Source organism: Protomyctophum parallelum, assembly GCF_964188405.1.
Source record: "Protomyctophum parallelum genome assembly, chromosome: 10".
Classification (NCBI taxonomy): Eukaryota; Metazoa; Chordata; class Actinopteri; order Myctophiformes; family Myctophidae; genus Protomyctophum; species Protomyctophum parallelum.
The window spans coordinates 48,329,460-48,342,378 of record NC_139704.1 but is presented as its reverse complement, the minus strand read 5'-3'; the positions used below and the strand labels follow the sequence as shown (position 1 = coordinate 48,342,378).

General features: G+C 44.1%; 1 protein-coding gene across 1 annotated transcript; it reads right to left on the bottom strand.

The window, feature by feature from the left end:
• Window positions 1-3,049: 3,049 nt before the first annotated feature.
• On the bottom strand, window positions 3,050-10,139 carry LOC310865880 (guanylin-like; the record flags this gene model as incomplete). The annotated part of the gene is made up of 3 exons (XM_083775087.1): window positions 3,050-3,060; window positions 7,841-8,033; window positions 10,062-10,139. The coding sequence occupies 3 exons, from the start codon at window positions 10,137-10,139 to the stop codon at window positions 3,050-3,052; spliced, it is 282 nt and encodes a 93-aa protein (XP_083631213.1).
• Between the last annotated feature and the right edge of the window lie 2,780 nt (window positions 10,140-12,919).

Genomic DNA, 12,919 nt, shown 5'->3' with positions numbered 1-12,919 from the left:
TTCAAAAATAGTATATTTTCAAAATAATGATTTTCGAAATAGTAAAAAGAAAAATAGGGCAAAGAAGTTTAGGGATAAGGGGTAAGGCGTGACTTAAGATAGGGCCCATATAGGGCTCCATTTTCGTCACCGCTAAACCCCTTATCCCTAAACTTCTTCGCCTTTTTTGTACTATTTTGCTAAACATTTTTTTAATAGTTAAAATGGCCAGTCTACAAGCTCACAACGTGTGAATGTAGATTGGCTAGTTGAACTATAATTTTTTTCCTCCAAAATAGTAAAATTAAAAGGCGAAGAAGTTTAGGGATAAGGGGTTTTAGCGGTGACGAAAATGGAGCCCAAATTCTCATATCAGCATGTGTATTAAATGGATCTACTCTACAGGCCCTTCTGATCAGACTGTGGTGTTCGTAATGATCAGGGCTGTAGTGGAAAGAAATAGGATTTATTTGTGTTTGTTTGTTATGTTGGTCAATCGATTTAAGACACTTGAACGCCATTATTCTTGGGGGGGGGGGGGGGGGTGGGACGTTAGCCTGAAAAAATTGCAGATCTACAAGCTTGCAACACCTTTTATAGATGAAAGTATACAGCCCTATACCCCTGTTCTGTTGTTCATAATGTGAGTGAAACGCATGCCGTGTTGAGGTTGAAACTACCTGGGTTTGTCCACAGACACCGACACCCCCGTCTAAACTACACACTGTAGTTTTAGTAGAAACTTAACAGGGTTTGTCCCGGTCTCTAAACTACACACTAGTTTTAGTAGAAACTAACAGGGTTTGTCCCGGTCTCTAAACTACAGACTAGTTTTAGTAGAAAGTACCTGGGTTTGTCCAGACTCCAGAGACACAGACCTGGACCCTCAGTTTGAGAACCACTGCTTTAACCCATTTAGACCTGAGTTAAAAACATTCACTTTGAAAGAATATATATTCAAAGATTTGCGCCACATTTTTACGATTTTTCTTAAAATAGCAGACCTACAAGCTCGTAGCGCGCCACTCGGTGGCGCGCTATGAGCTTGTAGATCTGCTATTTTTCAATAGCTAAATGATAACATAATGTTTAAAACGCCAAAAGGGGTTCCTGCCCAAAATGGGTTAAATGTGTTTTTTTGTTGGTTCAACTTCAAGACATCATGTTGTTTAAACTCATAACCATAGCAACCAGTAGGTCTCTGTGATGCTGCCTGAAAGAAATTGTTTTATTTTAGTTTTCTGTAAAAATCAAAGAATAGATGGATAATAATATGATGTGATTAATTATTTGTTTCTTTTCCACCGTTGTATTTGTGTGTGTGTGTTTGTGTGTGAATGGAAAGTGCCTACTCAAATAAATGAAGTTGTAACTACATGATTTTCTTCTCCGGTTGCCATTATTGTTTTGTTATTATTTTGCTATTGAAGAATGATGTGTTTTAGAGCGGCATATAAATGTAAAATGATCAATAATGATTAATTTTCTCCATCCTGCAGCTGTTGGCATATCGTACGTTCACATCAAACCAAACCCAACTCCAGCACTTCATGATATTAATCATAGAGTCTGGCTGGCTTTTCCCACAGGGTCAACACAGGGTTGTGTGTGTGTTTGTTTGTGTTGACGTCTGCGTGTGTGTGTGTGTGCGTGTGTGCGTGCGCGCGCCTCTGAGACAAGCTCAAGGTACGAACATGGTAATGTCTCATCACCTCTAGTTCACCCCCTAGTCCAGCAACTGTGTTCCATTGTCACAGACAGACGGACGATCAGACGGACGGACAGACTCCAGGTTAGCAGTGCGTCCAGACGGGTCAAGATTGAACTTCTAAACTTCCTGACCGTGTCATGGATCGGTGAATGATGACCCCCACAGCCAGGGGTCAAACTGACCAACGTCCGTCCGAGGTCATTACCGGCAGGCAGGCAGGCAGACAGACAGACAGGCAGGCAGACAGACAGACAGACAGACAGACAGGCAGACAGGCAGGCAGGCAGACAGACAGACAGACAGACAGACAGACAGACAGACAGACAGGCAGGCAGGCAGGCAGGCAGACAGGCAGACAGGCAGAGAGGTGTCATATAGAGTAGACCAGTGTTTCCCAAACCTTTTCATGTCAAGGACCCCCAAATTGACATTTATTAACCCGCGGACCCCCGTTTGAAAACATAGCCTACACAGCAGGGACCCCCGTTTGAAAACATAGCCTACACAGCAGGGACCCCCGTTTGAAAACATAGCCTACACAGCAGTGACCCCCGTTTGAAAACATAGCCTACACAGCAGTGACCCCCGTTTGAAAACATAGCCTACACAGCAGTGACACAGCATAAGAGAAGATCTTTTACGACTCTAGCAGTGATTCTCAACCATTTTGATTTCAAGGACCCCCAGTTTGACATGCATTAGTCTACGGACCCCCCGTTTAACAGCATTTCTATCTCTGGGATCCTCTGGGAGTGTACAAATGGACCCGTTGGAGTCCATTTGGTTCCATTTGACTCAGAGGAGTCACATTGTTTTTATGGTAACAAGACAACTCACCCCGTTTCTGTTTTCCTCCCAGAATTTTCCCCAGTGAGGGGTGGGAGAGGCTGGACAGCAGACGGCTGGACTTTGAATTTCTCTATAACTATAAACTTTCATGACAGCAGAATAATTTATGAAAAGCTACTACAGTGAAGTCTGTTCACAGAAGTTGTTGTAGGATATGTGGGGATTATCTGAGTTGGGCTGCCACTGTGACTGATTGTGAACAAGGCCTTAGAAAACCAAACCAACACAAGGAATCGACAAGGAAATCAAAACGGAACGTGTTACTGCACTGGTATTATCAACGACTAGGAATAATACTAGGCAGTGATTTGTTCACAACAGGCCAGACATTATGTCTGGCCTGTTGTGGTCTGTCGTGTATCATTTATGTTGTGTTCTGTAAAAGTGGTGGTATTATTAAGGGGCCAAGGGCTTATTCTGTATTTCAAGTGCCTCGACCAGAAATAGCCGGTAGAGTATCTGCGCGCTGGTTGTGGTGGGCCAGTCTGGGCCTAAAATTCTGTTTTTGTCTCAGTCCAGCCCTGCAGGTTCACAAGAAACACATTTGGTCTCAGTTGAACCTCATAGAAGATGATAAAGTACATGATGAGTCGACACACGTTTGAAAATGAAGTGAATCTGTGAAATCCTTAAAAAATATATATATATTCAAATTTGTCACCTGATGAGTTTGGTGACTGTTGGTCAAGTAGGAAATCTTCAAAGGGGCCCTATCTTCGCTGGTGCCTTACCCCTTAACTTGTTTGTTGGTTTGTTGTTACTTTTTTTAGTTTTTACTATTTTTGAATAGTTCAAATAGCCAATCTACAAGCTCACAGTGTCCATGCAGATAGTAAATAAAGTAAATAAAGCAAAGAAGTTTAGGGGTGAGGGTAACGAAAAAAAGACTCGTTCATGTTGTGATTCATCTGAACAGCACTAGAGGGCAGCAAACATTCACAAACTACTCTAAAATAGTATGCAGTTCAAATACTGCTTTTAAAAATGGAAAGATATGCAGTATATATATTTTATAATTAAACACTAGTATTAAGTACTTTTCAACACTTACGTGTTTTTTAAAAGCAAGTATAGGCTACATTAGTACTTTACCTCAAGTGCAAATTTGAAAAAGTAAACTTTCCAGGGATAAATATTAATGTAATGGTTAGAAAATAAATACATGACTTGTTGGAATGCACACACACACACACACTGAGTTAAACTTTGCTCTTTTTTTATTCAAAAATACAAATGAAAAAATGAGTGTACAAAGATCTGTAAGACAGTCTCTGAAATATAACTTAAAATATCAAAATTACTTCCAAATATAAATTAAAATAAATGGCTAGTATGCTGCAGTAAGTAACAGTTTGTAGAGAAAACAGTTGTCTTAGAATGTAGAGGTATACTTTCTGTACAGAGAAATGAACTCTTATGTCTAATAGTTATTAGGATATTAATCAGACCAGTGTGTGTCCGGCGGAAACCTCGTATGAATCTGATCTCAGGTCAGAATGGGATAATATAAAACAAGGTAGTCTGGCAAAACATGTCTTTACATTTCATTCTGGGCCGTGATAGTACTGTACTTTTGTATATTTTTAGGTTATTTTACTTGAGTATTATTTCCATTTTTTGACACGTATTCATCCTTCACTTAATTCACTCTCACTACGTCTCAGAGGCAACTATTGTTCTTTTTACTCCATGGCAATTAATTATTACTTTGTAAGATTTTGATTATTAGAACAAAACATTCCACTTAAGCATCGTTTCATATTTTGGAATTGGGAAATAGCCTTAGCTACAAGCTAAAGACTTTGTTGAGCAAATGTAGATCGGACAAAATAAAATAAAAAAAGGTCTGACAATGCTTTGTAGAATTTGAGTACTTAGACTTAGGTTTTTAGACTTGAAGTTTTTAAGACAGGCCTTTTTCTTGTAACAGTATTTCTTCATTGTGGTATACTAGTAGTGGTAGATGACATGTTAACAGCCAGTGCAGTGGGGTAGGTACTAAGGAAAGGTACTATGTTTACCCAGGGTAACTGGACTAAGCTCAAGAACTTGTTTACAGCCAGGCCCTGCTCATAGAACATTTCATGGTAGGGGTTCAATGCCTTGTCCAAGGGCACTTCAGCGGTGGTCATTTTAACGTGCCGGTCCGGGGATACGAACTAGCGACCTTCTGATATCAAGACCGCTCCGCAAACCGTTTGGCCACCGCTGCCTCTAAGGTAGATGTTAACAGCCAGTGCAGTGCAGTGGGGTAGGTAGTGGTCGATGTTAACAGCCAGTGCAGTGGGGTAGGGTAGGTAGTGGTATGTTAACAGCCAGTGCAGTGGGGTAGGGTAGGTAGTGGTAGATGTTAACAGCCAGTGCAGTGCAGTGGGGTAGGTAGTGGTCGATGTTAACAGCCAGTGCAGTGGGGTAGGGTAGGTAGTGGTATGTTAACAGCCAGTGCAGTGGGGTAGGGTAGGTAGTGGTAGATGTTAACAGCCAGTGCAGTGGGGTAGGGTAGGTAGTGGTATGTTAACAGCCAGTGCAGTGGGTAGGTAGGTAGTGGTATGTTAACAGCCAGTGCAGTGGGTAGGGTAGGTAGTGGTATGTTAACAGCCAGTGCAGTGGGTAGCTAGGTAGTGGTATGTTAACAGCCAGTGCAGTGGGTAGGTAGGTAGTGGTAGATGTTAACAGCCAGTGCAGTGGGTAGGTAGGTAGTGGTAGATGTTAACAGCCAGTGCAGTGGGTAGGTAGGTAGTGGTATGTTAACAGCCAGTGCAGTGGGTAGGTAGGTAGTGGTATGTTAACAGCCAGTGCAGTGGGTAGGTAGGTAGTGGTATGTTAACAGCCAGTGCAGTGGGTAGGTAGGTAGTGGTATGTTAACAGCCAGTGCAGTGGGTAGGTAGGTAGTGGTAGATGTTAACAGCCAGTGCAGTGGGTAGGTAGGTAGTGGTATGTTAACAGCCAGTGCAGTGGGTAGGTAGGTAGTGGTAGATGTTAACAGCCAGTGCAGTGGGTAGGTAGGTAGTGGTAGATGTTAACAGCCAGTGCAGTGCGGTGGGGTAGGTAGTGGTAGATGTTAACAGCCAGTGCAGTGCGGTGGGGTAGGTAGTGGTAGATGTTAACAGCCAGTGCAGTGCGGTGGGGTAGGTAGTGGTAGATGTTAACAGCCAGTGCAGTGCAGTGGGTAGGTAGGTAGTGGTATGTTAACAGCCAGTGCAGTGGGGTAGGGTAGGTAGTGGTACGTAGATGTTAACAGCCAGTGCAGTGGGTAGGTACTAGTAGTGGTATGTTAACAGCCAGTGCAGGCAGCAAAGGAACAGATCTCACACACATCCATGGGGACCATCACTGTAGGAATGATAAAAATAAACAAACAAATTAGTTTCAAAACGCTCACTATTCAAATAGCTGCTTGTACAGTTTATATGAATTAGACTTAGAGGCATGACAGTTAATACAACTAATCGGTTTAATAGATTTCTTTTTTTATCGACAGTCATTTAAAAAAAAAAAAAAAAAAACGTCTTTGGCTGAAAGTTTTAAATAATCGAACAAAATCATGTTTATCGAAAGAGAAATGGATCAGAATGATCTCTAAGAGAATAATATATATACAGTATCTGACCAGGACAGAACAATAGCAGCTTCTTGATGATGATGATGAAAATAATACTAATAATAATAATAATACTAATAATAATAATAATAATTAGGGATGTCCCGATCCGATCCCGATAATTCATTTCTGTGTTGAATTCTGATACCGAATACCGATACAGTGTCGTGATCTCATATTGTGTTTATAGCTATCTAGCTATATATCTCATGTTGTGTTTATAGCTATCTAGCTATATATCTCATGTTGTGTTTATAGCTATCTAGCTATATATCTCATGTTGTGTTTATAGCTATCTAGCTATATATCTCATGTTGTGTTTATAGCTATCTAGCTATATATCTCATGTTGTGTTTATAGCTATCTAGCTATATATCTCATGTTGTGTTTATAGCTATCTAGCTATATATCTGGTGTTGTGTTTATAGATATCTAGCTATATATCTCATGTTGTGTTTATAGCTATCTAGCTATATATCTCGTGTTGTGTTTATAGCAGACTCCTCACTCAAATGCAGCTTTGAGTGAAAAAGCAAACTCCACATGTCCCAACATTATATTTACCTGACATAGTGTCAACCCCCTTACCCCTGTGTCGGATCGCTGGTTAGACTGGCATAGTGTCAACCCCATTACCCCTGTGTGGGATCAGTGGTTAGACTGGCATAGTGTCAACCCCATTACCCCTGTGTCGGATCGGTGGTTAGACTGGCATAGTGTCAACCCCCTTACCCCTGTGTCGGATCGGTGGTTAGACTGGCATAGTGTCAACCCCCTTACCCCTGTGTCGGATCGGTGGTTAGACTGGCATAGTGTCAACCCCTTACCCCTGTGTCGGATCGGTGGTTAGACTGCCATAGTGTCAACCCCCTTACCCCTGTGTCGGATCACTGGTTAGACTGGCATAGTGTCAACCCCTTACCCCTGTGTCGGATCGGAGGTTAGACTGGCATAGTGTCGACCCCTTACCCCTGTGTGGGATCTGTGGTTAGACTGGCATAGTGTCAACCCCTTTACCCCTGTGTCGGATCGCTGGTTAGACTGGCATAGTGTCAACCCCATTACCCCTGTGTGGGATCAGTGGTTAGACTGGCATAGTGTCAACCCCATTACCCCTGTGTCGGATCGGTGGTTAGACTGGCATAGTGTCAACCCCCTTACCCCTGTGTCGGATCGGTGGTTAGACTGGCATAGTGTCAACCCCCTTACCCCTGTGTCGGATCGGTGGTTAGACTGGCATAGTGTCAACCCCTTACCCCTGTGTCGGATCGGTGGTTAGACTGCCATAGTGTCAACCCCCTTACCCCTGTGTCGGATCACTGGTTAGACTGGCATAGTGTCAACCCCTTACCCCTGTGTCGGATCGGAGGTTAGACTGGCATAGTGTCAACCCCTTTACCCCTGTGTCGGATCGGTGGTTAGACTGGCATAGTGTCAACCCCCTTACCCCTGTGTCGGATCACTGGTTAGACTGGCATAGTGTCAACCCCTTTACCCCTGTGTCGGATCGGTGGTTAGACTGGCATAGTGTCAACCCCTTTACCCCTGTGTCGGATCGGTGGTTAGACTGGCATACATATTGCTGATACCGATATGACCCGATTTGACAAATAAATCTGATACTTTTCCCGATACAGTATCGGGACATCTCTAAACAATAATAATAATAATAAAGGTAATAATAATAATAATAATCTGACCTAGGTTGGACAGAGCCATGGCCGCTCCCGGCTGCTGGCAGAGGGGCAGGAAGTCCAGTGGGAGTTCGGGGTCCTGGCAGACCCACAATGCACCGGGGCTCGGCAGCCGGGGGCTTCGATGCTCGGCTACCGCGCTATTGGTCAACGCCTGGAGCTCCCTCACCGACTCCGCCGAGAAAGAAAACTCTCCCTCCTAGAGAGAGAGAGAGAGAGAGAGAGAGAGAGAGAGAGAGAGAGAGGAGAGAGAGAGAGAGAGAGAGAGAGAGAGAGAGAGAGAGAGAGAGAGAGGGAGAGAGGGAGAGAGGGAGAGAGAGAGAGAGAGAGAGAGAGAGAGAGAGAGAGAGAGAGAGAGAGAGAGAGAGAGAGTGAGAGAGAGTGAGAGAGAGTGAGAGAGAGAGAGAGAGAGAGAGAGGTGTTAGCATTATGTTATGCTTTAGCTATTGAAAAATAGCAGATCTACGAGCTCATAGCGCGCGCTACGAGCTTGTAGCTATTGAGCTATTTTTGAAAAATCGAAGAACGACTGACATAGAAACATAGCTTTTTCAGAAAACTGTCAGGATGTAGAAGACATTTTTTTAATCTGATCTCAGGTCAGAATGGGTTAACACAGTCTCAAAGGCCAGCCACAGGCAGACACGTGTTCGACAGAGTATAATAATAAAACTTTATTTATATAGCACCTTTCAAATTGGAATTGCATTACAAAGTGCTTTACAACAACAACAAACAGAAAAATATTTCAATAGAAAACAAAAGCAGGAAAAATATATATACTAAAATGTTAGATTGGCAGTGAAGGCTAATCTATAAAAGTGGGTTTTTAAAAGGGATTTAAAAGAAGACACTGGTTCAGCGCGCCTGATGTGTAAGGGCAGTGTGTTCCAGAGTTTTGGCGCTATAGGGAGCTGAAAGCCTGCAGGTCTCCTTTGGACTTTAGCCGGCAGATTTGAGGGTTGAGAAAGTCTTTGGATGAGGATCTCAGCCAGGGAGCGGGATGGGACACATAGGGGGAGATTAGATCGGCGATGTAGGGTGGAGTGAGACCGGAGACTGGCCTTGAATATGGTGAGAAGGAGTTTGAAGTTGATTCTGAAGGCGATTGGGAGCCAGTGCAGGGACGCTAGAACGGGGGTGATATACTCAGCCAGTCACTATACCTGAGAGGCAAAGTATAGATACTCCTGGTGAATTATTACTCCACTAATAGTGTGAAAGTTGCTCTGTCACATCATGTGCAGTAGGTCTGCTTCAGTTGAAAGTGCAAGATTACTTTGTAGCCTATAATTATGTCAAGGCATTTAACCCATTCTAAATGGGTTAACCCATTTTGGTGTCGGCATCATGTTATGCTTTAGCTATTGAAAAATAGCAGATCTACAAGCTCATATCGCGCCACCGAGTGGCGCGATACGAGCTTGTAGGTCTGCTATTTTTGAAAAATCGAAGAACGACTGACATTTTTAGAATCTGATCTCGGGTCAGAATGGGTTCATCAGACCAGTGTGTGTCCAGTGGAAAACCTCGTATGAATCTGATCTCAGGTCAGAATGGGTTAAGTTCCTTTCCCTTTACAGTGGGAGTCCACAACACTGGTATAGAAAACTTAGCTCCACTGGTTTATTGATTCAACGTTTCGATCAACGTTTCGATCATTGGGATTCAAGATTCAGATTCAGATTCAATCATGTATTTGCCATGTCAACAAGTTGATAGGAATTTGTCTTGGTTCATACTCGACATATACAGACGACCATAGATACACAAACAAGAAGGACAGTATAATACAAAAACCAGCAGCATATAGGAAATTACATTCAGTTTTTTAAAGTGCTATATGCATATTTCAGTTCAGATGTCTAATGCATTACTGCTTGTTTTTTGTCGTTGCCTTGCTTTTCTTTTATTCTCCATTGTTCTGTAAAGCACTTTGAGCTGCATTTCATGTCATGAAAGTTGCTATACAAATAAAGTTTTATTATTATTATTATTATTATTATTAATGGCTACAGGGTAAGTGCTATCTCTGAAGCGAGATGTTGAGCTCTTGATACTTCTATATCTCCTGCCTGATGGGACGATCTTTTCCTCTTGTACTGCCTTTTGTCCAGCAGTGGAGGTGCATATATGCTCTATTTTACCTTTGTAAGTATACAAGGCTGACATCAAAGTGTATTTGTACTTTACGGATTGAATTGAATTGCATTGAAGTGTCACTTACTTGGACCTGGACGGCATCAGCAGTGAAGGTGAAAGCCAGGAACAGGACAGTGATGGCAGACAGCATGCTGGTCTTCATGGTTGTTTTGTTGCTTGCTGGTCGATGCTGTAGATCAGTAGGTATAGTGTCTATAGTCAGCTGAGGGGTGGTTGTTGGTGTGGCTCAGTAGGCTGGTGTGGCTCGGTAGGTAGTGTCCAGTCAACACAGTGGTTCTTGGTGTGGATCAGTAGGTAGTGTCCAGTCAACACAGTGGTTCTTGGTGTGGCTCGGTAGGTAGTGTCCAGACAGTCGGCTTCAGTTGTTCTGTATACTCCCAACCTCCAGAACGGCCCCTTTTTAAAGGCGTCTGCCCCCGCAGGGCAGGGCAGAGCAGGGCAGGGCAGGGCAGAGCAGGGCTGTGGCTTTGCTCTGGACGTCAGGTGGTTAATGAGTAGTTTGTTTTTACTGCGTCACTAAAGAGGATATAAATCCTGCTTTGACCTTATCATCCGGTCATTTTATGGCCCCCACGTGCGCCCCCCCCCCCCCCCCCCCACACACACACACACACACACACACACACACACACACACACACACACACACAATCATGTCTGCATGTCACTCTGTCGGCGCGTGCACTGCAAACCCAACGCACCCATAAACCCCGCCAATATTCTGACACCTGGTGTGGCGGTGAGTGGCGTCAGAGTACGTAGTGATTCACCAGCGGTCAGTGAAAACACACCTAGTCTCTCCACGTCACTTATAGGCCAACAAAATGGCCTAATTTTGGCCTTAAGTCACACTCTTTTACTTAAATGAGTGTGGTAGATGAGGGGTAGTAAGTAGTAAGTAGCCTTGCCGAGCTATGGGGCCCATAGGGGCAGGAGCCTATCTCCTGTTTCTGTAGCTATGGGGCCCATAGGGGCAGGAGCCTATCTCCTGTTTCTGTAGCTATGGGGCCCATAGGGCAGGAGCCTATCTCCTGTTTCTGTAGCTATGGGGCCCATAGGGCAGGAGCCTATCTCCTGTTTCTGTAGCCATGAGGCCCATAGGGGCAGGAGCCTATCTCCTGTTTCTGTAGCCATGAGGCCCATAGGGCAGGAGCATATCTCCTGTTTCTGTAGCCATGAGGCCCATAGGGGCAGGAGCCTATCTCCTGTTTCTGTAGCCATGAGGCCCATAGGGCAGGAGCCTATCTCCTGTTTCTGTAGCCATGAGGCCCATAGGGCAGGAGCATATCTCCTGTTCCTGTAGCGTGAGGCAGCTTGATGTACAAGTACACCCCCTGGACATGACGCTAGTATGTCGCAGGGACTTACCCCCAATCCAACCCTTGATGCTGAGTGTCGAGCAGGGAGGCACTGGGTCCCATTTTTAGAGTCTTTGGTATGACCCGGCCGGGGATCGGACCCCGACCTCCCAGGGTATAAAGGCACAATTAAGCTATCGCATCCAGCTATAACATCGGATGATCTAATGAACATGTTGAAGTGATCTCTCTCTCCCATCCTGACGTCACGTGCACCCTGCAGTGCACGTTCACGTGCACCCAGTGCATGTAAGTGGAGGAGCCGGACAGTTATAGCCTGCAGAGGAGTGTTCTGACCTATTGACCCAATGACCCTCAAGAATGGTCAGTATGGTATACTGACTGAGTCTGATCAAATCCTGCCCATGGTGGTATAGAATTGTGTGCCCGAATGTACACACTATTACTGGGAACTGTCCAATTCCAGGCACCACTGGCCTTCATAAGTGCATGCCATACAAAATGGCCTTTCCCAAAATGAACTTCAAAGAGACTTTGCTTCACAACAACATGTTGACAACTAAATGCATGTTGAAAGGACCTTATTTGCGTCACAAGACATCTCAATGTCTCCATCTTGCAATGAGAGTGACATACTGTATGGTAACTGAGCCATGCATTGCACAGGGGCGGCGGTGGCTCAGCGGTAGAGTGGCTGGATGGTAACCGCAAGGTTGCCAGTTCGAACCCTGTGGGCTCCCCCAGAGTTAGCGTCGAAGTGTCCTACCTGACAGACAGTGATATCTCGCTCTGTGTGTGTGTGTGTGTGTGTGTGTGTGTGTGTGTGTGTGTGTGTTCGCACGTGGGTGTGTGAGATAGGGATGCTTGCAGGTTAAACAGTAACCCCGACTGGGACAAGGGCCAGATCACTTCTTTGTTCAGACACAGACACTGTTACTCACCCATTATCCTAACGAGGGAATAAAGCTGTTACTCATATCCTAATGCCATTCCCATATCAATCAGAACGGCACACTCAGTCCCTCCCAATCGTCCGCCATATCGTCTGAACGCCCACCTCTTCAGACTCCACCTTAGCCCACAGCACTTAATTGCCCTACCCTCTACGACCTTGCAGCAGAATGCAAAGGCTAAATTATGTAATTTAGTGTTAAACATTATGTAAACATATAGCACTCTACACTACAGTGTATACTCATAGTTTCATCATTGTACAGATATTCTACAGTTAGACCGGATGTTAGGTTCTTATAGCTTGCATATTATGATCCTTGGTGACTATTTCTATGTATTTTATGAATTACCGTTTGTTGTTCTTGCTTATTAATGTAAGTCACTCTGGAAGAGATAAATGACTAAATTGTAAGTTGTGAAAGGAGAGAGGAGATCCGCACACTGTTTTAAAAGCTGCCAAAAAACAGAGCTCTGTTACCCACAATCAAATCTGAGGCTGAGAAAAATAAAGGCCTTGTGTTTTTTTGGGCCCTTGGTCTTGGTATGACTCAAACTGGCTTCTGTGATTAACTTTGAAAAGGACTGCCATATGGGCACACTTCCCATACACTGTTCTGTGATTGACTTTTAAAAGGACTGCCATATGGGCA